Source organism: Pleurodeles waltl, chromosome 3_1, assembly GCF_031143425.1.
Source record: "Pleurodeles waltl isolate 20211129_DDA chromosome 3_1, aPleWal1.hap1.20221129, whole genome shotgun sequence".
In the NCBI taxonomy this organism is placed as follows: Eukaryota; Metazoa; Chordata; class Amphibia; order Caudata; family Salamandridae; genus Pleurodeles; species Pleurodeles waltl.
In genome coordinates, this window is record NC_090440.1 from 1,771,022,367 (window position 1) to 1,771,047,568 (window position 25,202).

At 44.2% G+C, this 25,202-nt stretch overlaps 1 protein-coding gene across 4 annotated transcripts in view; it reads right to left on the bottom strand.

Moving 5' to 3' along the window:
* FTCDNL1 (formiminotransferase cyclodeaminase N-terminal like) overlaps nt 1–25,202 on the bottom strand; it is a 534,412-nt gene that overhangs the window by 232,687 nt on the left and 276,523 nt on the right. The window contains exon 9 of one of the 4 annotated variants that reach the window (XM_069225763.1): nt 653–1,541. The exons of 1 other annotated variant lie outside the window; for it this stretch is intronic. In XM_069225763.1, the coding sequence (XP_069081864.1) occupies nt 1,291–1,541 (251 nt within the window). In that variant the 3' untranslated portion in view covers nt 653–1,290. Of the gene's footprint in view, nt 1–652; nt 1,542–19,822; nt 19,894–20,927; nt 24,036–25,202 lie in introns of those variants that run through there. 2 more of the 4 variants (XM_069225765.1, XM_069225766.1) reach the window with 2 other exon arrangements.

The window sequence follows — 25,202 nt, forward strand, 5'->3', positions numbered from 1 at the left end:
CCTGTTTACAACTGAGCTGTCACATTGGCAGCAACAACGCATCTACTTGTCTATGCATCTGCCATCCAGTGTACCCACCACTCAAGGTGTTTATTTTGTATTGGACAGATAGGTGTGGTAATTCAACTGTCAGTGTTAGAGGCCTGTGTAGGAATGTTGAGCACTGTGGCACATCTGACAACAGCCTAAATTTAAAATATATCCTGCAAAACTGATCAGTGGCAATTACAGATGAGATTAAGTACCTCTGTTTCACACCTATGTGTTCTACTGGTACTCCCAGCTGACAATATTGCCTGATAACTGTTTCACAGGCATTCATGCCGTATGTAGTGAGTGAAGCATACATGTTTTCTAAATTTTTGCCATACTCAGTGAATTGATTGTAGGGGATAAGGCCAGCATTGCCGTTTATCAGTAGGAACCTTGTGTGTAGATATGTGTCCCCATATTCCTGCACTCTTGTACTGACACTCTGTGACTAATGACATGGTTACACACATCACAATTCCTAAGCGTAGTAGATGCGTCACAATACACAAAGACATGTTGTTTGTGTAGGAGGTGTTTATTTACAAGTGTTGTAGTGCAATATATACAAAGTCCAGGTCAGTGACCCCATTAGTCAAATCCATACAATTGTGGCACAACACAAGTCCTGGGTTGAGGGACGTGTCATGGGACATGCTTGGGTGAAGTGATGTTAAGTGCAGAGGAACATGATTTCCCAATTTGTAGGTGAGAGACAATGACAGTCCATAGCAGACAGGTCAACAGTGTGTCTTTGAAGAGTGCACATATCCAACTGTGCTAACACATGCATGGTTTCAAGCACAGGACAAAGGAAAACACTGGCCATGTGGCATGGGCTGGTGCTACCGGGAACTCTTATGGTTGAAGATGATCTGTTCCACATCTTCATGCTCCGATGTGTGTGGTGTTTCCTCCGCCCTTGATGATGGTGGTGGGGAGGTAGAGGGGGCCACACACACTTCAGTGATTTGAGATGTGGACTCCCAATTCTCAGCAGCTGCCATCTGTGGAACAACCTATGCCATCACTGCAGCAAGGAGGAACTGCTGATTTTTTTAGGATAGCAACAACATCCCTGTGGTAGGCAGTCATGTCTGCCCTTCCCAGTGCATGGAGTCCAGCTTGTTCTCAATCTAGCTGCTGGCAGTTTTGGAGGGCAGTTGTTGTGGCCTCTCCCTCATGGCAGCAGCTATGTCCCTCAGACACTGCTGGACTCCATGCATTGGGGAGTGTGTGCCTCGGTTGGCTGCAGTCTGTTCATTGGCCGTAACGAGGCATGTGCGCCTCAGAGTCCTCAGTTGTGTCGGTGATGGCAGGTCGTACTATTGAGGTGTTGGGTGGGACATCTGGGATGGCTGCTACATTATTACTCCTCCTTGTGACTGGAGGTGGTGTCTGGAAGGATACGAGGACTTCTTGGAGGGTCTCCTGGCTGATGGTTGTCAGCTGGTCACCTGGGTCATCGGGGTAGTCCAGGACAGGCCGATCAGCAGGACAGACATCATCCTCTGCAATGAGATGGAGTAAAATGAATCTTTCTGTGTTGTGGCAGTTGATATTTCATGTCACTGACTTGCTATTGGAGGCTCATTGTCATCTTGGTTCACAAACATTGTTCCTGTGCATCATGGTTGCAGTCTATCAGCCCTTTGCCCCACCTAAGTGTCACATGAGTGGAAGCTCAGTTGGCGCAATTGGCTGTGTCATATCTACTAGGTGTGATGTATATCCTTTTTTGTGGCTTGACACCATCTTGTCATTGTCAACCCTCCCTATGCATCCATTTGCATGGTGGGGCCTTGCAATGGGTTATGCAGTGCTCAAGCCACAGCACCAAACATGGCAATATGCCCTTGTCCCAGTCTTACATGGTTCACATACACCCATGCAGTACTGAAACCTTGCACCTTTCCAGGAATGGCATTGCCAGGACACTATGCTGATGTTACCTTTGATAGCTCCTCATGGTGATGTATGTGTATGTATGCCTACATTGAACAGCACACATGGACCTAGCAGAGTTCCATTTCATCTTCTCTCTGTGCAGGTAGGTGCACCTTCCTACAAACCTATGCTCTCCTCCTCAATGCAATCATCCTTGCAGTATGATGCAGGAGATGCAGCATGGTAGCAGTGCAGCTAATTTGACACATGCACACTGGTAGACCCAGGGATGGCCAGCATGGGTATAATTTCTAGCTGTGTGCATCATTATGTACGTGACAGTGCCTGATGGTAAGAAAGTTTATGGACATAGCCAGTTACCTGGAGTTGAACGTAGGTCAAGGCCTCAAGCTAATTTGATGGTGATTCTGCAGGTAGTCATACTGGTCGCTCATTACAAGTGCAGCAGTCCTATGACCACCCCCAACAGTGCAGGTGGTAGTGGCAACTGTTGTTAATGGGAATGCCCCAATGGCCTGGCACTGGCAATATTCCAGCAGCATACAGACTGTCAATGGCACCTGTCTTGTGACACCAGACCAGTATTACGTTCAGCCCTACACTCCAGGTCTGTTCCCGCTTTTCCACCAGCCTTTGCATGGCGGTGAAATCCCCATTCAAAGGTTGGTGGTGATGTGGTGTGGTGTGCCCCTGGGTGCCCCTGCACAGCCCATGCACCTGGCATGGACTGTGCAGGGGGTCCAATGCTCTGCCCCTTTGCCCTTTCCACTGCCTGATTTGCAGAGCTAAGTGCAGCGTTTCCTGTCACACCCAATGCACCCGAAGACTGACACTGACTCTATTTGATCCATCAACAATGTGGTGCTAAGTGCCCCCCAGAGCTACCATGTGCAGACAGATTTCCACCCGCCATCCCAACGTGTGACTCATAATACCAACTGCAAAGGGTACACTGCACTGGCAGTCTTACCAACACCAGACTTGCCCATGCACCATCCCTCCACCCATCAACGTGGAATAATACACCATTATGTTCACAGTCACACACCATGTGTTGTATGTGTGTGTTTATTTTCCCATTCCTATGTGTCTCACATGGTTGTGTCAGAGTACTTGTGGGCTCAGCCTGTAACTTTTGTGACCTACAGTTTGCTACCTGTGGTACATATTTTCTGTAGCGGCACATTGCTGTTCAGCATCAAGATGTGTGGTTCCACACTACACCAGTTTAGTTGGTCTGGGTAGTGGCATGTTTCCAATGATATAGGACCAGACTGCTATTCCCCCAGCATCTGCTCAGATTATTTTTCCCTCCACCCAGGCAGCATACTCACTGCATGATGGTGTGGTGGCTGCCTTATGTGGATGTGTTGTCAATGTGCAGATTGGTGGTGCTACGGGCACATGTCTGGGTACTGTAGGGATGGTTGCAATGAATTGTGTGCTGTGAGGTATAGTACACATATTTTTCCAGTGCTAGAGTCATTTTGCCTTACGACAATGTGCAATGCTTAACAGCAAAAAATTTGACTCTAACCTATTTTTAGCGCCACCCAGCACCATAATATAAGTATGCCACTTGGGTGGCGTTAAAAAATGGTGCTAGTCAGCGCTAAACATTTTGATGTATACAGTGTTAGTTCAGTTTTGCGTCAAAAAGTATAATTCTGGGCCTTTGTTCTTTCTTCCCCATTAGCAGATGGACATGGTCTGCTCAGTAGAGAGTGGCCACAGTCTGGTCCAGTTGTCTATCCTACCTACCTGTGTTTCGAAATTTACCATGTGATGTCCACCAGACAAGTACTCAACACATTTATGTGTTGCTCAACACATTTATGTTCTGCTCTCCCACCACTGGCGCTTATGTAAATGCTTTCTTTATGATAAAAGTGTGTGGCACTAAAGACCCAAGTTGTTTTGATTACTGAATGCTTAAAGTGGATTTTCACTTTACTCTAGCAGACATCCAGTAAGATGATTGTTTAATGTGCTCTTCCATAAAGTTAATAAAGGCCAACTGAAAAATGACAGCAGATATTGCTTAAAGATATGACGGGTTATTTTTAAGGTGAAGTTGTGTCTAAACACCATTTTACACTTTGAAAAAAATGCATTTTGTCTGTTATGAACTTGCAGAATCATCACTGCAGTCCATTGCCGTTCAGTAGTTGAATGTCAGGTGAAAGTGACAGGACTGGACATACAACTATGAAGAATTGACAGCTACCAGGCAAGCATTGGCATATGTGGGGAGACCTGGAGAGTGATGGTGAAATGACTTCGGTGAGCCTCTAGCGATTTTTTATGATTTTTGGACTTCGAATTTTCAAACATTTTCGTTTCAAACTATTGATTTTTCAAACTTTATGTTTTTAACTTTTTGGTCTTTACAGCTCAAAATAGTTGACCTAATATCTGTGTTGTTCTGTGTAGATCACGATAAACGCCAGTATCAGGTACAGCCTTTGTTTAAAATGTACATTAAAATAACCATGCAGTACATAGTGCATCAATAGCAATATTGACATCAGCGAGCTGAAGAGCAAAATCAGGGGACAAGAGTGAGGCGGCTGCTAATCACAGCCTGCACAAAGCAAGAACCAGAAACCGACGGCCTCCGTGGCTCTGCCACACCCTTCCCACGTAGCATAAACTAAAACAAGCACTGGCAAAGACAATAGATCTTGCCAATACAAAAGCTATTGACTTTGTTTTGCCATGTTGTACAACAATTGTGTCTGCTGTTTAGCATGGCTAAAGGTTAGTGGCTCAGAGTGGTGGAGTAGAGTGTCATAGAGTGTCATAGAGTGGATTTGTCTGAATGTTATATAGTGAAGTGGGAGGATTGGAGTGTCATAGAGTGGACTAAAGCGGAGTAGAATTTAGTGGCAAAGAGTGTCATAGAGTGAAGTTGAGTTGGGTGGAAGACAGTGGAGTGGGTTAGAGTGGATTAAGGTAGTGGGGTGGTTTGGAGTGGAATAGGGTGGATTGGATTGTGGTGGCTTGAGTGGAGTGGGGTGGATTGGTGTGAGGTGGATTGGATTGGATTGGAGTGGTGTGGGTTGGACTGGGCTTGATTGAAGTGGATTGGATTGGTGTAGGGTGGATTGGATTGGATCGGATTGGTGTGGGGTGGACAAGTTTGTAGTGGGGTGGTTTGTGATGGACTGGAGTGGGATGAATTGGAATTAAGTAGGTTGGATTGGGGTGAAGAGAGGTAGATTGGATTGTAGTGGGGCAGATAGTTTTGGATTGGAGTGGGTTGTTTGGCATTGTAGTGGGGTAGGTTGGAGTGGGGCAGGTTGTTTTGGATTAAAATGGGACAGACTGAAGTGGGGCAGATTGGAATGGGACAGCTTGAAATGGATTTGAGTGGGGCGAGTTGTTTTGGATTCAAGTGGGGCAGATTGTTTTGGATTGGAATGGGGTAGATTGGAGTGGGGCAGGTTGTTTTGGCTTGAAGTGGGGAGGATTGGAGTGGGCGGAGAGGAGTGGAACAGATTGTTTTGGATTGGAGTGGGGCAGATTGTTTTGGGTTGGATTGGGCAGATTGGAATGGGCCAGATTGGAGTGGAACAGATTGTTTTGGATTGGAGTGGGCAGATTGTTTTGGGTTGGAGTGGGGCAGATTGTATTAGGGTGGATTGGATTTGGGTGGATTGGGGTGGAGTGGGGTTGTTTGGATGGGAGTGGGGTGGATGGGACTGGGGTGAATTGGGATGGAGAGGGTGGATTAGACTGTGGTGAGGTGGATTGGATTGCAGTGGGCCATATTGTTTTGGAAAGAGTGGGGCAGATTGGAATGGGGCAGTCTGTTTTTGATTGGAGTGTGGCAGACTGGAGTGTGGCTCTCTGGAGTGGAGCAGATTGTCTTGGATTGGTGCAGATGGGAGTGGGGCAGATTAGAGTGGGACAGATTGTTTTGGATTGCAGTGGGGCAAATTGTTTTGGATTGGGAAGACTGGAGTGAGGCAGATTGTTTTGGATTGGCATGCAGTAGATTGCAGTGGGGCAGAGTGTTTTGGATTGGCATGCAGTAGATTGTGTTGGGGCAGAGTGTTTTGGATTGGGGCAGATTAGAGTAGCGCATATTGTTTTGGATTGGAGTGGGACATTTTGTTTTGGACTGGATTGGGGCAAATTGAAGTGGGGAAGATAGTTTTGATTGGAGTGGGGTAGATTGTTTTGGAGTAGTGCAGATTGTTTTTTAATAGAGGGGGTGAATTTGAGTAGGGCAGGTTAGATTGGGGTGGGTTGGGAGGATTGAAGTGGGGGTGGGTTGGAGTGGACTGCATTGGTGTGGGATAAAGTGGGTTGGATTGGGGTGGATAGTAGTGGGGCGGATTTGATTGAGGTGAATTGGGGTGTACTACATGATTATGTGTTTAAGCATCATTTTAGAGATTACACATAATAAAGTAACACTGTTGCTTTGCAATATTTCGAACAAGTTGATTGTTGTCTTTTGAGAACAGCGCCCACAAGCAAAACAAAATAAAAATGAGTGCAAAGTGAGAAAAGCTGATTTGGCAAAGCAAAAGAAAGTTGGCTTTAAAAAATAAAACTTTGCAATTTTGTTTGTCCTGCTGAGCATGTTTTTGCGAGTCACAAACTTTATGTTTGCAGGGCACTGGAAGTTAAAAATAACAAAATAGTACCTCGATCACATCAGGAGTAGCAGACGTGCACTAATGAAGTTGAATTAATTAGTGCTTGATCCCTGCTCCACACAAAGGAAAAGAAATGATGCCAGGCATGCGCTGATGAATTACGAGGCTGTAAAGAAGAGTGCCATGCAGGCCAGCAAATGGTAAGCAACAGGCAGGGTCCAAGGCCTATACTGTACAGAACAGGGTCTAGCAAGCGAGGCACGTGCGCTAGTACGTGACCTCCCCGGCCCGACCCTGAAAGGCACAATTCACATTTTTGCTGATGTTTTAAATTGGGCATCCAACAGACAGAAGCAACATAATCTTCAGAAAGAAGATTGCAAGATCACTAGGGGTGTCATATACCCTCTGTAGTAATTCAGTCATTACTTCCATGTGTGTTATTACTCAAGAAACCTTAAAATGACGAGTTTAACAGAATCATTTATTATGTTTCTAAATTTGCAAAAGGATTAGGATTGTGCGACTGCATTCTTGGAGTGATAAAGTACAGCATTGGCTAATGAAAGATGTGCAGGAACATGATGGTCATTGGTGTACTGGCATATGATGAGTGTGTGCATTTATGATGCTGGATGTGTCGGCATGTGCAGGTGTGTGTATGGATATATGTTTGTGGGTGTATGCAAGTGGTTGTGTGGGTGCCTGAAGGGTGGTGTATACTGGTGGTTAGTAGCACATAATGGAAGCTGAGTGGTCATATATAATTTTGAGGGGGTGGCTGTAAGAGGCTGGCCTGGTGTGTAGGTGGTACCTATGGTTCTTGCACCTTATACCAGGTCCAGTTATCACTTATTAGTGTTGTGTAGGCAGTGTCTAGAAGCCAGGCTCTCTAGGGGTAGCTGTGGATGAGCAGCCAAGGCTTATCTAGGAGACATGCAAAGCTTACGCAATACCACTGTAGTCACACAGTACTCACAGACATGAAAGAAAACACTCAGTGTTTCAAAAATAAAGGCACTTTATTTTGGTGACACAAGTACCAAAAATACCTTAGAGGCTATACTCCCTTAGGAAGTAAGTAATACACAAATTACATACACTAGTTTGCAGAAATAGGCATAAAACAGTTAGAAACAGTGTAATTAGTGAAAATCACAATAGTTAGAAATGGGCCTAGGGGAGCACAAACCACATAATAAGAAAGTGGAATGCGAAAGTCGATCCCCAAGCTAGGCATGTGTAGAGGGGAGCTGGGAGTACTTAGAAAGCCCAAAGGGATGTACCAGAACCCATCCCAGTGACCAGGAAAGCAGGAGTAAATCACAACAAGTTTCCTAGAACACACAAAAAAAGGAGCGTGAAGAAGAATTATGCAAAACCCAGAAGAGACTGCAAGACACCAACAGAGGATTCCTGGACAAGACCTGTGTTAGAAGGGGACCAAGTCCAAGAAGCACAGAAGAGTCCAGGAAGAGAAGGAGGCCTTGCTAACCGGCATGAAGGTGCAAAAGGGGAACCACTGGTGGAGAAGAAAAGTCAGTACTGCACCCAAGAAGGTGAAGTCGGGTTCCTTGGTGGGGGGGGCAAGTGATGTCCCATGCTGGATGGAGGATTGCAGTCAGGTTTGCATCATCAGAGTCCGCCAACAAGCCTTGGCACATGAAAAGCTTGCGGTTAGCGGAAAAGGGCTCTACTGGGGACCAGGAAGGACCAGGTGGAATCGACCGAGGAGGGGAAGTCAGAGGGGGCCCTCAGAGACACAGAGAGCCCACAGAACACCAGGCATCACACACAGGAGTCCCACAGGATGGGGCAAGAAAGTTGCAGAAGAGGCTCATGCAGCACTACGAAAAAGGTTCCCATGCCGCTGGAGAACCACTCAGGAAGCTGTGTGTCACAGAATAGAGTGCTGGGTACCGGAGCTTCTAGATGCACAAAGATCTTGGATGAGGGATGCCAACAAGCCTTGGCAGCTGCAAAAGACATGGTGTACGGGGGTGCTGTCATGCATGGGGAGGCTAGGTCTTACCTCCACCAAAGTTAGACAGTTGAAAGAGAGGACTAACGGGACCACTTCAGTCCACCCCCCACGATGCAGGATCCACGCAGCTCAGCAGGAGAGGGGATCCACGCAGCCGGTCGCTGTTGCATTTGGTGCCTGCAGAAGCAGGGGAGAGACTTCTTCACCCCACATGAGTTCCTTGTTCCTTCTGATGCAGGCTGAAGACGGGCTGTCCTCAGAGGATGCACGACCGGGGAAACGTTGCAGTCGCTGAAAGGAGCCAGAGATACAAGGACGCGTCTTGCTTCTTTGTTGCAGCTTGTAGGGTCCTGAAGAGTCCAGATGCAGTTTCTTCAGTCAGAAGTCAAAGTGGAGGATGCAGAGGATTCCTGCTGGAGTCTTGCAATCCAAATTTGAGGAATCACTCAAATAGGAAGTCCTAAATAGCCCTGAAAGGGGGATTGGCCACCTAACCAGGTAAGCACCTATCAAGGGAGGGCTCTGACATCACCTGCTGGCACTGGCGACTCAGATGCTCCCAGAGTTTCCTGCCAACCTTGAATCCAAGATGACAAAAGCCAGGGACCCTGTGGAGGAGCTCTGAGCACCACCCCTGGGGTGGTGATGGACACGGGAGTGGTTACTCCCCTTTCCTTTGTCCAGTTTCATGCCAGCGCAGGGGTTGGGGGGTCCCTGAACCGGTGTAGACTGGTTTATGCAAGGAGGGCACCAAATGTGCCCTTCAAAGCATTGCCAGTGGCTTGGGGAGGCTACCCCTCCCCAGCCTGTTACACCTATTTCCAAAGGGAGAGGGTGTTCCACCCCTTTCCCAAAAGGAAATCCTTTGTTCTGCCTTCCTGGACCCGAGCTTTTCAAGCAACAGGAGGGCATAAACCTGTCTCGGAGGTGGCAGCAGCTTGGGCTGCCTGGAAACCCTCAGAAGGCTGAAATATCAATACTGAAGGACTTCTAAGGAACCCCCAGAGTGCATGGAATCATACAACCAATGCTTGCAAAAGTCGTGGGGTATGATTCCAACATGTTTGATACCAAACATGCCCATGTTCTGAGTTACCATTATGTAGGTATTCATAGGTTGTGACCTATGCTCAGTACACGCATAAAATGGCGTCCCCGCACTCACGGAGTCTGGGAAAATGGGCCAGGAGTTTGTTGGGGCACTTCTGCTAGTGCAGGGGTGCCCTCACACACAGGTACTTTGCACCCTGCCCTCTGGGTTGAAAGGCCTGCCATATGGGTGGCTTATAAGTGACCTGGTGCAGTAAAAATGGCAGTGAAAGGGTGCTTGCACCTTTTCTCGCAGGCTGCAATGGCAGTCCTGCAGAAACCTTTGCCTGGGCTCTCTATGGGTGGCAAAATATATGCTGCAGCTCATAGGGATCCCCTGGAACCCCAATGCCCTGGGTACCTAGGTGCCATATACTATGGACTTATAAGGGGGCACCAGTGTGCCAATTGAGGATGAAATACAGAGTTTTGGGAGAGAGAGAGCATAATCACTGGGGTTCGGGATAGCAGGATACCAGTGAACACAGTCAAGCACACTGACATAAGGCAGAACAAGAGGGTAACCATGCAAAGAAAGAGGGTACTTTCCTACAGTGGCTATCCGATGGTTGATGTGCTGTCCTAAGATGTTAGGTGGACACATATAAAGTGGGTGTGCTGGCATACTATAGAAGTTTGTTGGCATATGTTGTATTTAATGCTTTATATTTTGTTGTGTACTACCTTTTTTTTTTATGTTGTGTAACATAGCTAGACTGTATTGTGCAAGTGAGAGTTAAGTTTAGCTAAGTATGAGGTAGTTTTGATACAAGGCAAAGGTAGCACCTTAAATCAATAATTTCATCACTTCAAACATTTAAAAAAGAAGCCACTGTTAACATATTGGCTAACCTTAACTTCCTGCCAACTTTATATTTTTCTGGGAACCTCAGGATTTTTTGGCATTTCTTTTAGCTTCTATGGGCTGGGTCACAATGTTGTTGTTGTGGACGTTTGACAGTGTGTATGTCAGCATGTGATGATGGGTGTATTACTTCATTGATTGCGTAAGTATGATGGCGGGTGTACTTGCATAGAGTTCTACATATATATGATGGTGGGTGAATCTGTGTACTGTGGTGGTTGTCTTGATGTATGAGGGTGGGTGTGCACCCCATGCCCCTGCTGCGTGCCACTGTACCCCTGCAGATCTCTGTGTGCCCTATTATGTGCCCTTCACTCCTCTTTCCTTTCTACTCCCATGTATGACCTTTGCCTCCCTTGCATCTCCTCTTTCTCCAACCTGCCCTCCTGGAGCAGTTCTATGTACCACCATATCACTGCAACCCTTGTGCTGCCTTGCTCTTTCCTTCTGCCCCTCTGTGTGTCCTTCTGAACTACCACATGCCCCCTCTCTCGTCTTCAAACCTCTTACTGAACATCTTTCGAATACCTTATCTCCATCCTGTAGGCCTTCTACGAACCTGTCAATGCCCACATATAGCCATGCACCCCCTGCTATTGCAGCCCATGTTGGTGTACTTATGCAGCCACTTTATGTGCAACCCTGCTTTGCCCTGACCAATTGCTTTGGTCATGCCTTTTTAATTAATGTTCCCCATTGTTTGTGAATATTAGAAGAGATTTTTTTTAAACTGAGCTCACTTAATTATAAAATCTCTCCTGATGTTCACAACCATATTACCAGCAGGTATAACTTACACTTGTAAATTTGGCTCCATGAGTTAAAAGTCAGGGCATGTATTTTTAAGATCTACATGTCCTGCTAAAGAAAAACTCTCAAAGTCGTTTCTCACTACAGCAAAGGCTATCTCTCCCATAGGAGAACATTGGGATTACCTTATTACATCTTATCAGTGTAATTCGCAATATGGACGAGACAAACTTTTCGAGTTTGGTGTCTCTGGAATCACATTTTAAAATCACAACTCATGGTGAAGTAAAATTTTAAATTACAGTTCTGAAAATGCCACTTTTAGAAAGTTGCCATTTTCTGACTGTAGCCATTTGGTGCCTGCCGCCTGTCTCTGATCACTTGTCTGGGGTGGGTGACAGCTGGGCTTTGTGTATTGCATCTAGACAGCCACTCACAATGGGGGCTTAGGTGTGACTTGATGTGCCATCCTGTGGGGTTGCGAGGGAGCAGCTGGGCACAGCCTCACTTACTCCTAAATAGGCTTTGTCCTGTCCCCACACAAAGAGCTGCTTAACCCCATGTAGTGAACATGGAGCCACGGCAGGACCTTTGTGCACTTCAAAGGCCTTTCACTTCAAAGGTTCAACTGGATATAAGTACTGGACCTCTGACATCACCAACTCAGTACACTTCTGGACCTGTGACTACTCTGCCAGGGAAGACTTCTGTGCTGCTGAAGGACTGCTATTCTGCTGGACTGCTGCTTTGCTGGACACCTGCTTTGCTAAGCTGCCCTGCTGCCTCTACGTCTTTAATCTGTGGTTTTCCCCAAAGTTACATGATGAAGCCAATGTCCAAAGTTGTCTTACTTAGTCTTCAAGAGACTCTTTCATTACCTTGCTTTCTTTTGTCAAACTAATACTGCTGCAGAATGATAAAAACTTTGGGAAGAACATGTAAATCCAATTTCTCAATGGTCATTTCAAACACATTCATAGACGTTTCACCCTCATCTTTGTTACTTATGTTAAATAGATTCCCTAAAATGTCTTGTCCTTCTGCACCAAAAAAATCCACTGTGAAAGGAAATCAAAATGTGCATTTTAAATATATCCAAAGATATTGAACATACAATGCTTTTCATAAGGGAGTAACTAAAAACTAATGAGTCTACTTCTGCCGTTCAAGCTATTGAGACCAAACAAAAGAAACAATCTGTTGTTATTTCCAAGGTTAAAGAACCTTTTACAGTTGAGGAAATCCTAATCACTTTGCTAATTTCAACGACTTTACGGGCTGTGTGCAAGCTATATAGTATAAGGGGATGCTATGCCAAGTGTTGCAAATCTTCTGTTGTAAAGGAGAAATTGTATCAAGTTGGGTCTGAGGAAGATGTTGTAGTCCTACCAATTATTAATGATGTGAGTTGTGTCTCTAATACGCACTATGAGCACCTTTCAGATATAGTGCGTTTTAATGTGTCCATGAGGATGTCAGGCTTTTGTTGGTTTCGGATGTTGAGTATGCTCCTTATTTTGAAGGGCATGTGGAATTGTGTCCCCCAGATGTCACTCTTTACAGTTATGGAGGGAAGCCCATAGAATTGGTTTGGTAGTTTGTGGCTGACATAGAGTTTGGAAGTAACCATGCCTCCCTGAAGATCTATGTTCCTCTTAAGGGGGATGCAGTGCTGAGGTGGCCTTATCAAAAATGTTTTGGGATATATCTAGACCCTAATTCTGACCCCAAGTCCAGAATGATATGGTGCTGGATTGGTTTACTCAAGAGCTTCCTGAGATTTTTTCCAATAAAATAGGATGTGTGAAAGGGTATGTGCATTACATATGTTTGAAACCTGTAGCCTGTAACATCAGGAATGTACCTGTGAGCTTGCAAGAAGCTGTAAAAGGATAACAGCTAGAAACAGTTAAAAGGCGAGGGGATAATTAAAGCAGTAGAAGCAACTCAGTGGGTGTCTCCAATGGTTGTGGCTGCCAAACGTTCAGGTGATATAAGGCTTTATGTGGATTTGAGTCATCTCAAAAAGGAGCTTATTGTAGACAGATTTTCCTTAATGAGTATCATTGATATGATAGGTTTATTGGGAAATGCAACATCTTTCCTACACTGGACTGAAGGGGATCGCATTAAAAGCCAGCAAATGTAAGTTCTGTTGTGCTGAAATTACATATTTAGGGCGCACCATCATGGGAAAAGGGGTAAAACCTAAAACCAATTAAGTTGATAATATCTTGACCTTGCCAAGTGCTACAAAAATGGAAGATATACAGACATATTTTGGCATGGCTGAGTATTATACTAGATTTATCCCTAATTTTTCCAGCCATTTTTGTGCAACTGACAACATGATTGGAAAATGTGTCCAGTTCATGTGGAGTGATGAATGTCAGAAATAATTTATTGATTTGAAGACAAGTTTGTCTTCTGCACAATCCTTAAAGAGTTCCAAGTTGACTCCAGCCAACTCCAAAGAAACAGCAACAACGGGGAAAGGACTCAGAATACCACTGTGTCTTGCCTGTTGCAGTCCCATCAGGCAGTAGAGTTGCTCTTGAGAGCCTGCAACAGTCTCCTCTTGACAAATAGCAGGAAAACCTTAACACCAGGTCTTCAACACCAGGTGAGTGGCTCGCAGCTCCAACAGATTGAAATGAGCCGGGCTTTCTCTGGAAACCATAGCCATTTGACCTCCACCTCCCCCAGATGATCTCCCCTATCCAGCAGTGATGCGTCTGTTACCACCATCAGCTCTAGAGAGGGGAAAGGAGGAGGGGGTCTGCCACTCAATGAGTTGTATTGAGGCGCCCCAACTGCAGATCGGACATCCCTTCCAAACTTGGAGTGGAATCCGCCAGATTACCACAGTGTTGGGCCCAATGGTATTTCATATTCCACTGCACATCTGGCATGTGCAACCTTTCATAGTTGATCTGGCAAATGCAGGAGGCTAAGAAACCAAGGGGCACTGGTAAGGCCAAAAGAGAGTATTGTAAACTGAAAATGCACCTTGAACCTCAGGTAATGCCTGTCGGACCACAGGATGTGTAGATGAAAATATCACTCCCGCAGGTCCAAGGACACATCCATTCAGTCTCCTGCATCCAGTGTGGTTAGAATCTGGCCCAGTGTGAGAATTTTGAGTTTGTCAATCCTGAGGAAGTCATTCAGACACTGAAATTTCAGTGTAGGCCAGAGGCTTCTTTCCTTTTTCAGCACAAGGAAATATTGAAAGTAGCAACCCTCTCCTCATTCCAAGGCTGGGAGCCTCTTGAATGCTCCCTTGGAGAGCAACTCTCACCCATCCTGCAGCAGAATGGTGATGTGGATCTCTGAAAGCTGATGGGATAAAGGTGGTAGATGTGGTGGAGCAGACAGAAAAGGTACGGCGTAGCCATACTGAATAATATGAATAACCCATTTGTTCAACATACTGGACCACTACCCTAGGAGGAAAAATGTAATCCTGCCCCACTCTTGACTAGCCCCTAAATTTCCAAAACTGGTAAGTGAACTACTTATAAGGGGTCAGCAGTCCCAGAGGGTGGACTATAGCTCTATTATCTTTGAATTGCTCGAGAGCAGAATCAGCTTTTTTAGCAGAGGTGAGTGACATCAAAGGACATTTCCATGAGCAAAGTTTACATGTCTTCTAAAAGCCTGTAAACCACAACCTTGCATGGTGGCGAAGCGCAACACTAGCACCAACTACCCTTCCCAGTCAGTATTGGAAAGACCAGCACGAATCACATACTTGGCAGCATCTTATCCATCTAACTTCTGTGCCAGAGAGGCTCTAAGGTCTTCCAGGGCCGCCGGCAATATCTTGCTGGCTTTATCCAATAAGGCATGCATATAGTGGCCTAAAAAACAAACCACACTGCCAAACTGGCTGAAGAGAACAGTCAGTTCCTGAAAGCCTCAATACAATAAAAAAAAACATCCGAAGGTGTGGATGGGAATTAATTCAGATTATCTTTGCTAATATATTCCGGCACTCCTAAAGTCTCTGGTAAAGAGTACATGGTGATAAAGACAGTGTTCCTAGGTACCAACCTGTGACACCGGGCCACTTATCTTTTCACTGGTGGACAGGAACATGGTTTGGACGAAGTCCTCATCAAAGTGTCCATAAGGGCATTGTTGAAAGGAAGCAAGGGCCCAGATGTATCTGGCCATGGGTTGCAGGATTTCTGTAAGGACATTAGTTTGGGTTTCAATGGAGGACAACTGTAAATCCAAAACTTCAGCTGCCTCCAACCTATAACTATGAAATTATAGTAGGTGGCTCAAGTGGCAAATCTATCTCTGTGTCCGGGGAGGCATCAAGAAAACTGGCTTCAAATTTTCATCATTATAATAAGGATGGAGGAAGATCAACATCATCTCTACCGTCATCATCGCCTTCCTTCCTGTATGCTTGGTCATAATCAGAGCCAAAAAGATAATGGAGTCTGTCTTAGCATGACTGCTTTGGTGCAGAATCTGGCTGTTTGATAACCAGTTGTGCTTTTCTGATTTCATAGCATGACATTGGCGAGATCAGGGTGAATTAGGTTTGGGGTCAGACATCGGAATAAGAATTACGCTGGCTCCTAATGCCTGCACTGAGATTTTGGCCCCAATGTCAAGGAGCAGCAGCCTGGCGTTGGTGTAGACATCAGTACTAGAGCCAGTATTGAATCAGGAATGAGTACGATAAGGTTAGCTGGCATCAGGGGAGGTGCTGCAGGTGGAAACTAAACTGTAGACCTCTGTGGATCCTGAGGGCCTAAAGGCATGCCAGAAGGAGTGGGTAAGCACAGAAGATCTGTAGCGTGGCATCCTTGAAGGCTTTCACTTACTCCTGCATCGCTGATGGTCTGGGGAAATCGGGGTGCATTTGGATCAATTGGGGGAGGGTTTCATACCCAAGCAACCCGTAGGTGACCATCTAGTATTGTGATACCCTTGTGACCTCTCCTGGTCACAGAGTGGCAGGATGTGGAGGCATCCTGCTTCTCTTTTTAGTTTTCTCATTGATTTCGACTTTCCAGAAGACTTTGACTTCAGGGTGGACATTTAGCTTCAAGGTCCCAAGGAGTGGGTTCGGGCCCATGCCTGCGAGTTCGAGAGGAACCAGTGCATAGGTTTCGACTTCTTCTGGCGCAGGATGACATAGAGCCTTATCTCCCAGTTACGGATTGCTTATGGATGCAGAAGTAAGCACTTGTAGAATCGCTGGCGAAAAACAGACACCAGAGACACACCCCATGCAGGTGAGTGACCTACATCTGGTTCCTACAGTCACAGCATATAGTTTTAGGAAGGGACATCATGCCCTAGCACAATGGTTTTCTTTTTTTTTTAGAAATCATTGATGGTTTGATCAAAATAGGAGAGGACCTCAACATTCATGTCTTAAGGTGTAAAATGAAAGAAACTGACATCAGTGTGTAGGGGTGGCACTTTTATGCAATTCCACTCCATCATTTTTGGGGTGCTAGGGGCCCAACGCGAAGCAGCACAACACCACTTTCCAGCACACCGGGCATTGCTGAAAGATTGAGATCTAGGCCCTCATTATAACCCTGGCGGTCGCTGACCGCCAGGGCTACAGTGGCGATAGTACTGCCAACAGGCTGATTGTACTCGTCACCACATTTTTACAGCCATAATGAGAGCCAAATTACTGCCATCTCTCTCATATGGGGCAGAAATAATGAGGGGTATGGAGGAAACTCTTTTGGAGAAGCTTCTGATAAAGACGTACAAGCGTGTCTTTCGGCTACCAAGGCATGCTCCCGCTGCCCAGGTCAGACTAGAATTCATGTTGGTTAAACAATCACTGGCTCGACCGGGAGCTTTCATCAAATGCTGTTACAAACTGAGCCGCGCCCAAGAAGGGTCTCTAGCCAAACTAGTCTGTCAGGAAATCATCCTGGAAAGAGGCAATGGAAACTACAAAAGATATCTGGAAAGGAGTGTAAGCCTGTTGAATCTAGGTGGGGTTTGGGATCAGTCACTTACCACGACGGCTTTTAACAAAGCAGTCAATAAGTCATGTAAACTGCTTAGTTGGTTAAAAGACAAAGAGGCTCTGACCAAAAGGTCGCATGGCTGGCTGACCCTTAATTCGTATAAAACTCTAAAAGAATCTACGCTCTTGGCCGCCCCCTATTCACGGAAAATCAAGCAATGCTTTTTAAGGCTTAGGCTGGGTGATGTCCCAACGCCAGACCTCATCCCAATTTGGAAGAAAGGGCCACAAATGGGCACACAGGAGTGCCGCCTTTGTCATCGGGCGGTAGAAAACCTGATGCATGTGGTCTGCATTTGCCCGGCCCTGGCTGAAGATAGAAAACGTTTATTGAAAAAAGAAATAAAAAGCCTAGGGATTAGATCCTGCAGACAAGCACTAATCGAAGCATTCAACCCACAAAACACCATATTGAATATTAGATTGGTTCAATTTTTGGAAATTTACTCTGGTAAAAAAGCGTCTGCTGGAAGAAGCCTGGGATAGGGAGGGCGCAAACAGAGACATTGTCCACCCACTTAGAGTAAAAACGTTAAAGATAGAAAGGTATGTTGGTAATATTCGCCACACGGCCAGACCTCTATGAAGTACTGTATTAGAACCCGGAGTCAAGTAGGGATTCTTCTTCTTTTTGAAATATACCTCCTCTCAGTTATTTAAAATGTTATGCAATTTATATGTTTTAATGTATGAGCATGGCTTTGATTACGTTTTATGTAGAAGGATTACTTTTATGGTTTTAATTAACTAATAAAATAAACACTACCTGACTGCGGCGGGACCGGCGGTATACCGCCATGGCGGTCCCGGCGGTCATAATCTGCCAGGGCAGCGCTGCCCTGGGGATTTCGACTCCCCTTAGCGCCAGCCTGTCCATGGTGATAGACACTGCCATGGACAGGCTGGCGGTAAGGGGAATCGGGTGCCCCTGGGGGCCCCTGCACTGCCCATGCACCTGGCATGGGGAGTGCAGGCCCCCCCAGGCATAGCCCTATCGTGCATTTCACTGTCCGAATTTTGGGCAGTGAAATGCGAGATGGGTGCTACTGCACCCGTTGCACATCAGCATTGCCGCCGGCTCTATTACGAGCCAACAGCAATGTTGATGTGACTTTTCCGCTGGGCCAGCAGACGGTTACACTGTTACCGTCCGCTGGCCCAGCGGAAAAGTCAAAATAAGGAGCCAGACATACCGCCAGCAATGGCGGTATTCTGGTGCCTGCAGCCTCATCGGTCTTCTGGGAAGACCGCCGAGGATGTAATGAGGGCCCTAGTCTGACAACTGGGGAATATCTTAAAGGTGAGGAATCTGTGGTTAGGTGTATGCATCGGATGCACTGATTTTGTGTACTGACACAACATCAAGTGATGTGTATGAAATTAAAGGAATTAATTCCTTTTTATTTGTCCTTTCAGTTGAATTATCCTATCTTACATTATTGCTATCAAGTAATATTTTATTGAACATTTGATCTTGAGGGGACATTGTCTTTTTAAGCATTGAACAATGGTTCGATTGCAGGATTACTATGGTGCTGTATCTATTTTGTCCTTTCTGAACGCGAGGCTCAATTTGTGACTCTGTACAACACGAGTGTCATAATATCCCCTAGATCAAAAAGACAGTAGATGTTCTGCATGCAGAGTAGCGAAATGGAATTATGCCAGGCTAACATGAAATGTATAATTTACAGAAACGTTTTCAGCTCTTTCCTGTGATCGAAATACCTTTTAGATCCCAAGAAGTAAAGATTCCTAAACTAAACTGGGATTTACCTGTAGGTATTAGATTGTGGACTCTTGCTATGAATTAATCAGAAATACCAGAAAATATTATATTACTCACAGCTACCAAAGGTGACTAACTGATAGAAATGTTGGCAGCTCAAGTACTACTGTGGGCGTGTGACCTCCTAATTTTAGACTATGGTGACACGTAATAGAACAGTGACATCTACTACCCTTAGAGGTTAACTCCAATCTTTGACTCAGACAGGAGTAACAAGCTCATCAAATCTAACAATGAGAACTAAGAGCATTAATCAACAACAATTTTTTATAAGGAGTCAGAAATGTATGCATACCATGACCTATGTGGTCATGAATCACCACACCAATTTAGTAAAGTTTAAACATTTACTGCCCTTATTTTAACAATGCTAAGATCATGTAAATGATGCGCAATACCAAATGATAGCAATACAGAAACAACACAGGCTGTCCAAAATGTCTGAAGAATCTCAATCTTATAAGAGCCATTACCATTAAACACTTGAAAAGAACTATACAGAATATTAATAGAATTATTTGAGAAATAACAGCAGTTTTCATTAACTGTGCAGTTGAATCAATCATATTAAATTAATAAATATTTTATTTAATTACTGGGTCAGACATCCTCACTACCAAATTATAATGTCAAAAGCTTGTGTGGGGCTGGGGTTTGTCACATGCAAAAATTAAAAACAAGACAAAAGTTAATTTGGAAAAACATGTAACTATGGCGCTAACAAAAATGTAGTTGGATTTCTAAAGGGGAAAAACCTGCAAAGACAAACAAATGCACATTGGTTATACCTTACCTAAGTGAAACAACAGCCAGCAGAGTTTTCATAAGCAGAGCATAGAAACAGCAGGTCTTCAGTAGTCAGCATGAGGAACATGAAAAAGCAACAGTTCAGTAATGTTGGGCCTAAGGTATCTAAACTGTTAAAATCATAAGTGGCTTCAGAGAAGAGCTGCAGAGAAAATCTGAGAAGAGTTGACCAGAACTGAACTGGAAATAAACTGAACGGAATCTGATTGCACAGAAAGCTAAACAAAAACTGACTTACATCACCTGAAACGTAGCTAAATTAAAGTCCCCAAAAATTACTAGCTAACTTTCTACTGGATAAAACTATGAGGTGTGATAGTGAGCAACCAATTGGACTTGGTTCCTTTTCCATATGTATCTTTCTTCATTCCTCCTCAAGATAGGCTTATGTTCACGCTCCTCTCCGATCAGCAGTTTCGGTAGAATTATAACATTTTTTAAAACAACACAGAATACATTTAGCTAGCATTACATCCTACCAAAAACTAAGGCTCATTGTTCAAAACTGGCAATATTTATCATAAGGAACCACAGAGTGAGCAGAAATTAGAAAAAAGTAGTTTTACACTGTCAGCTTTTAATACAATGTCTAATAAAAAATGTTTGCAAAAATATTTTAGTAAAGTCAGCATAACATTTCAACATTGTGCTTCAGGAAAAATACTAAAACATAGGTCTTTCCACTAATGCTAATGCACAAAGAAATAAAAAAAAATCATAATAATTTCAAATCATTAGTTTTCCACATTAATAAGAAAAAAATTTTATCACTGTATATAGTTATAATTCATCAAAATACATTTCACAGTCATTTATTATTTCACAGAGAAATTGCGGTGACGGACACCATGTCAACCAAGTTTTAAACATGCACATTTTATTTTTCTAACAAATGTTTCTCTATTTATGCTTTTTAATACATGTTAATAATTTTGTTTTAGTTACTAATGTCTGCTCTCTAACACTACCTCCAACCTTCACTTGGTAGCCAGGTCCTCAAGTGACGGCACTGCATGTGGGTGACGTGGACCGCATGAAACAAACATTCATGATATAAGAAAGGATGATACAAATAATAAAGAGGTCATTTAAGATTAGTGTATGGATATGCAAACTGCTAGGTTGACAGACGTTTTGTCTCTTTTAGGCCTTCTGCGGCCCACTCTCCAAATTTAGGCCCTCATTATGAACATGGCAGTTCAGACCGCCATGCCGGCGGTGGCGGAAAATACCCCGCCAGGGAAAGGCTGGCGGAAAGGGTGCTCCGGGGGCCCCCGTGCAGTGCCCTGTCACGCAGGTCACTGCCCAATTTGTGGTCATTTAAGATTAGTGTATGGATATACAAACTGCTAGGTTGACAGACGTCTTGTCTCTATTAGGCCTTGTGACGCCCACTCTCCAAATTTAGGCCCTCATTAAGAACATGGCGGTTCAGACCGCCTTGCCGGCGGTGGCGCAAAATACCTCACCAGGGAAAGGCTGGCAGAAACGATGCTCCAGGGCCCCCCTGGGGGCCCCTACATTGCCCATGTACTTGGCCTGGCCATTGCAGGGGCCCCTGTGCTGCTACACCCGCCGTACAGCGGCATTAACAACGGCTCCATGTGGAGCAGTTGCCAATGTCCCCGCCCTGAATTCTGCTTCCCGGACACTGTTTACGCCCACCGGCCCAGTAGAATGTATATTATACAGCCGGCGGGGTCTCAAGGGGTCTGACGGTCTGTGAAAAGACCACCAGCATGAGCACAGTGGGATTTCCCGCCGTGTTCATAATTACCCCCTTAGTGTACCAGCTTCTCTAGAGGGGAGATGGGTGCATTGTTGCATAAAGTGCTCCTGCAGTCACAGTGGGAGCACGCTTGACCATAATGAAAAGCAAGGTGTGCTTGGAGATCCGCTCTGCATTTCTTTTGTTTTGTAGAAGCACACACTATAATCGCATTTCCCAGACTGTGTGGTTCCTAAGCAGATGTTTGGTGAGTCAGGAATGTCCAAGCAATAAATAAGGGTGCCTATAAATTCTGTATTTATCTTTTCAAAGTGGCTGTACTTTAAAGACAGAGGTCAAATGTCAGGCTATGTCTTCTGAAAAACTGCTGATCATTTTTTTAACATGGTAAAGTGAATTATGCGATAATCTTGCTAGGGGACAGGAGTGCGAAAGGAATCCTGTAGAATTTAATTTTTGTGTAGCACACAACAAAATGTAAGTCCCCATAATTGAACTGAATGAATAGTTTTATTTGGGTCAATTAATTAAAATTTATACATTTTTCACAATAAATCATTAAAAGTGGCAATAAAATCAGCTACGAACATATAAATGCTAGTCAGAGAATAAAACAGTGATAAAATAATTCACATTGCAAGAGTAAATAAAAAATAACTGTAAAATTTTGATACTGCTGCAGAATCTGTGATCAAAATAGTCAAGTCCTTCACTCCAGGATGGCCAGAAAGATCTTGTTAATAGATTTCCAAGCGTGAGCCAAGTGCTTAGGAACAGTAGTGATCATGCAAATTTCCAACGCCTCATTGCAGATGGAGACCTCATTCCTCCTGAACATCAGCTTTACTAAAGTGCAACTTGCAGATAAAACTCTGAACAGCAGCATAATAAATGTAACATTAATTCTCTTTTATAGTTTCAGAATCTACAGGGCATACTTTCTAATGTACCTGCACAGTCTAGATGAAATTAATTAATTGGAAGGAACATGAGTCACGCTCGGAGGATACAGTGCTTGGTTTCCATAGTTAACGCTGACTTTAAGTATGATTGCAATTTCTCTTTCCTGTATGATTTTTCAGCGATGCAGATTGGTGCAGCATAGGTGATAGAATGAACAGTTGCCAAGTCAGCTTTCCTCGAGCGATGTGCGTCTTGTTTCCTCAAGATAGCTTTAATACTAAACTAAGGGGCATTTAGGGCCATCAAGGTGTCCAGATTACCATCTAAATCAAAAGCCTCCATTCTAAAGTATAAAGACCATGGATTGGACAAAGAGAGATAAATCATTTGGAGAACCTTTTTAAGCTGTCTGGTTTGGCTTGTTGTGTAGCATGATAGTACTTGAGGAAGGCAGCCTTGCTTTCAAAATCTTGTCTGTGCGGGGAGTATGTTTTGAAAGATGGAACAGCCCCCTAAAGGCATTACACTGCGCCCTATCTAATACTTTAGTTAATGCCCCTGGGTAAGCATGTTGATCAATCGGACTAGGGGCCCCATTGGTTCTCATAGGCTTGAAGGCTTTAGTCATGGAATCTCGATTAAATTTCATAGACCAATTTGCCTCTTCGCTGTCCGGGTCTGATCCCTGCCTTATATGCGGTACAGTATGGTGGGCCATGGAACTTGAAACTATATATAGGACATATTCTACCCATTTCATTGCTGGGACACTGCTACTTCTAGTGGCAGATTAATTATTTAATGTAAAGCCAGAACTTCTCTTGGTTTTTGCAAGACGATTGAACTGTACACATTCAGGAGTTATGAAAGCAACCATTGAGCACATTTTTTGTGTTTCTGAAGTGTGATGGAAACTTTTAATAGGATCAAAACAAATCAGGACACATTACTTGGTGATGCACATATGAAAATGTAATCTCTGAAACTCGATTTCCACACCCAATCATTTGTGTGAAATGTAATTTTAATAGTAAAACTGTATGTCTGTGCAAATTTAGTGGACATTCTAACAGAAAATGTGTTGTCTGTAAATTACATTGCGTGACCATAAAATGCTTTATTTACATTTAAAAAAAATGCCTGCCTCACGTCCATTAAAGATAGGTGGGTCGCAAAAGTTTGTATTCTAAAATGTGGGCTGTGGTTCTAAAACGTTAGGAAAGCACTGCTCTATAACAAAGTACTTAAACTCCACAGTCAGTCTTAGGGCAGTCTCAGGTTTCCATGTTGGCTTTGGCCTCAATCTGCAACTTTCTTTGAAACCTCAGAGACAACCAGATCGCACACAAGGCGCACACAACCTATCCACAGCAACAGAGTCATCCAGCCACCAGAGGAGCTGGGTCAGTCTCTCTACATCCCCAGAGATGGGAAAATGCCAAAGACAAGGTTGACTCCTGTGGGTTCGAAGACAGTGTGCCAATGGAGGGAGGCAGCCAATCTCTGAATCTCCAATATCACGAGTCGTCACCACCCTTTGGGCTGCAGACACCTTAAAAATATAGTAGGCAAAAAGGGAACAGCTGGTTAATACGAGGGCCGCTGCTCTCTGGAACAGGCAAACTTTTCAATTAAAATGGGATGGTTGTTTCTCCTTTGCTTCTACCCCTCAGACCATGAACAGGATGGTAGAAAACAGGGCATTTCAACCCCTTCCTCTTACCTATTCAAGTCCAGTCCACAGATAGGGCAAAAGAACAGGTTTGGAACATTCAAGAGGTGTCCTGATTGCTGCCTTTGCTCTCTTTTCCAAGCAAGTGCAGATGAATTAAGAGGGGTAATTAAGCCTAATAATCTGGGCTGAGGGAGGAATTGCCAATGTCTCCATATTACTATGTGTGTGGCACCATAAGGGTATTCTGATATATAACCCCATCACCTGGGTGCTATGCTACATTATCAGAGTGTTGCCTGATCAAGACACACTAGAATTCACTTAGCCTTCAAGCACATGTCGACCAACATATAAGCTTGTGAGGGGAAAACAGGCAGGTTATGAAGCATCTCTTTCATACTTACCTGAAGATAATGCATGCTTGGCACATACCTGTCAGAGACTATACAGATATCGGATTTATTTGTTGTGAGTTACTAGCACCCTTTCCCCCAAAGCGAGCACACACAAGAAATCCACACTATTATTTCTAAAAGACTTTATTTAAAGTCATGTTTTGTGTAGAGTTTATGGACAGATATTACTGCAAATATAAGAAAAACAGTAGCAATTATTTATAAGCAGAATGTGAAAATGATAAAAGCATTTGTCATGTCACATTGTGGAGATTCCCTTCAAATCTAGTCATGCCTATAAACACATCAGCATCAAAAGTCTGCAATTCTATGAAAGTTATGAGGTTGTTTGTCTTTGCATGCTTGAAATTTATTTATATTTTTCAGTTGAGAGTCTGTCTGCAGAACAAGGCTAGGTTGTTTCTACCCTGACGCATTTTAAGTAAATTATTATGCCAAAAAGTGCTGTTGAAGAATTGATTAATGGAGGCTAGTGGTGAAACAAAAAAGGGTTTCAGTAAAGTGCATGCATGAGATACAGTACTAGGTGACCTAAGTTTGGGAGGGTAGGACATAAATTGAATGTATTTGTGAGAGTAGGGCTATAACATAGCCTGTTCCAGAAAGCACCATAACTTGTGAGGAACAT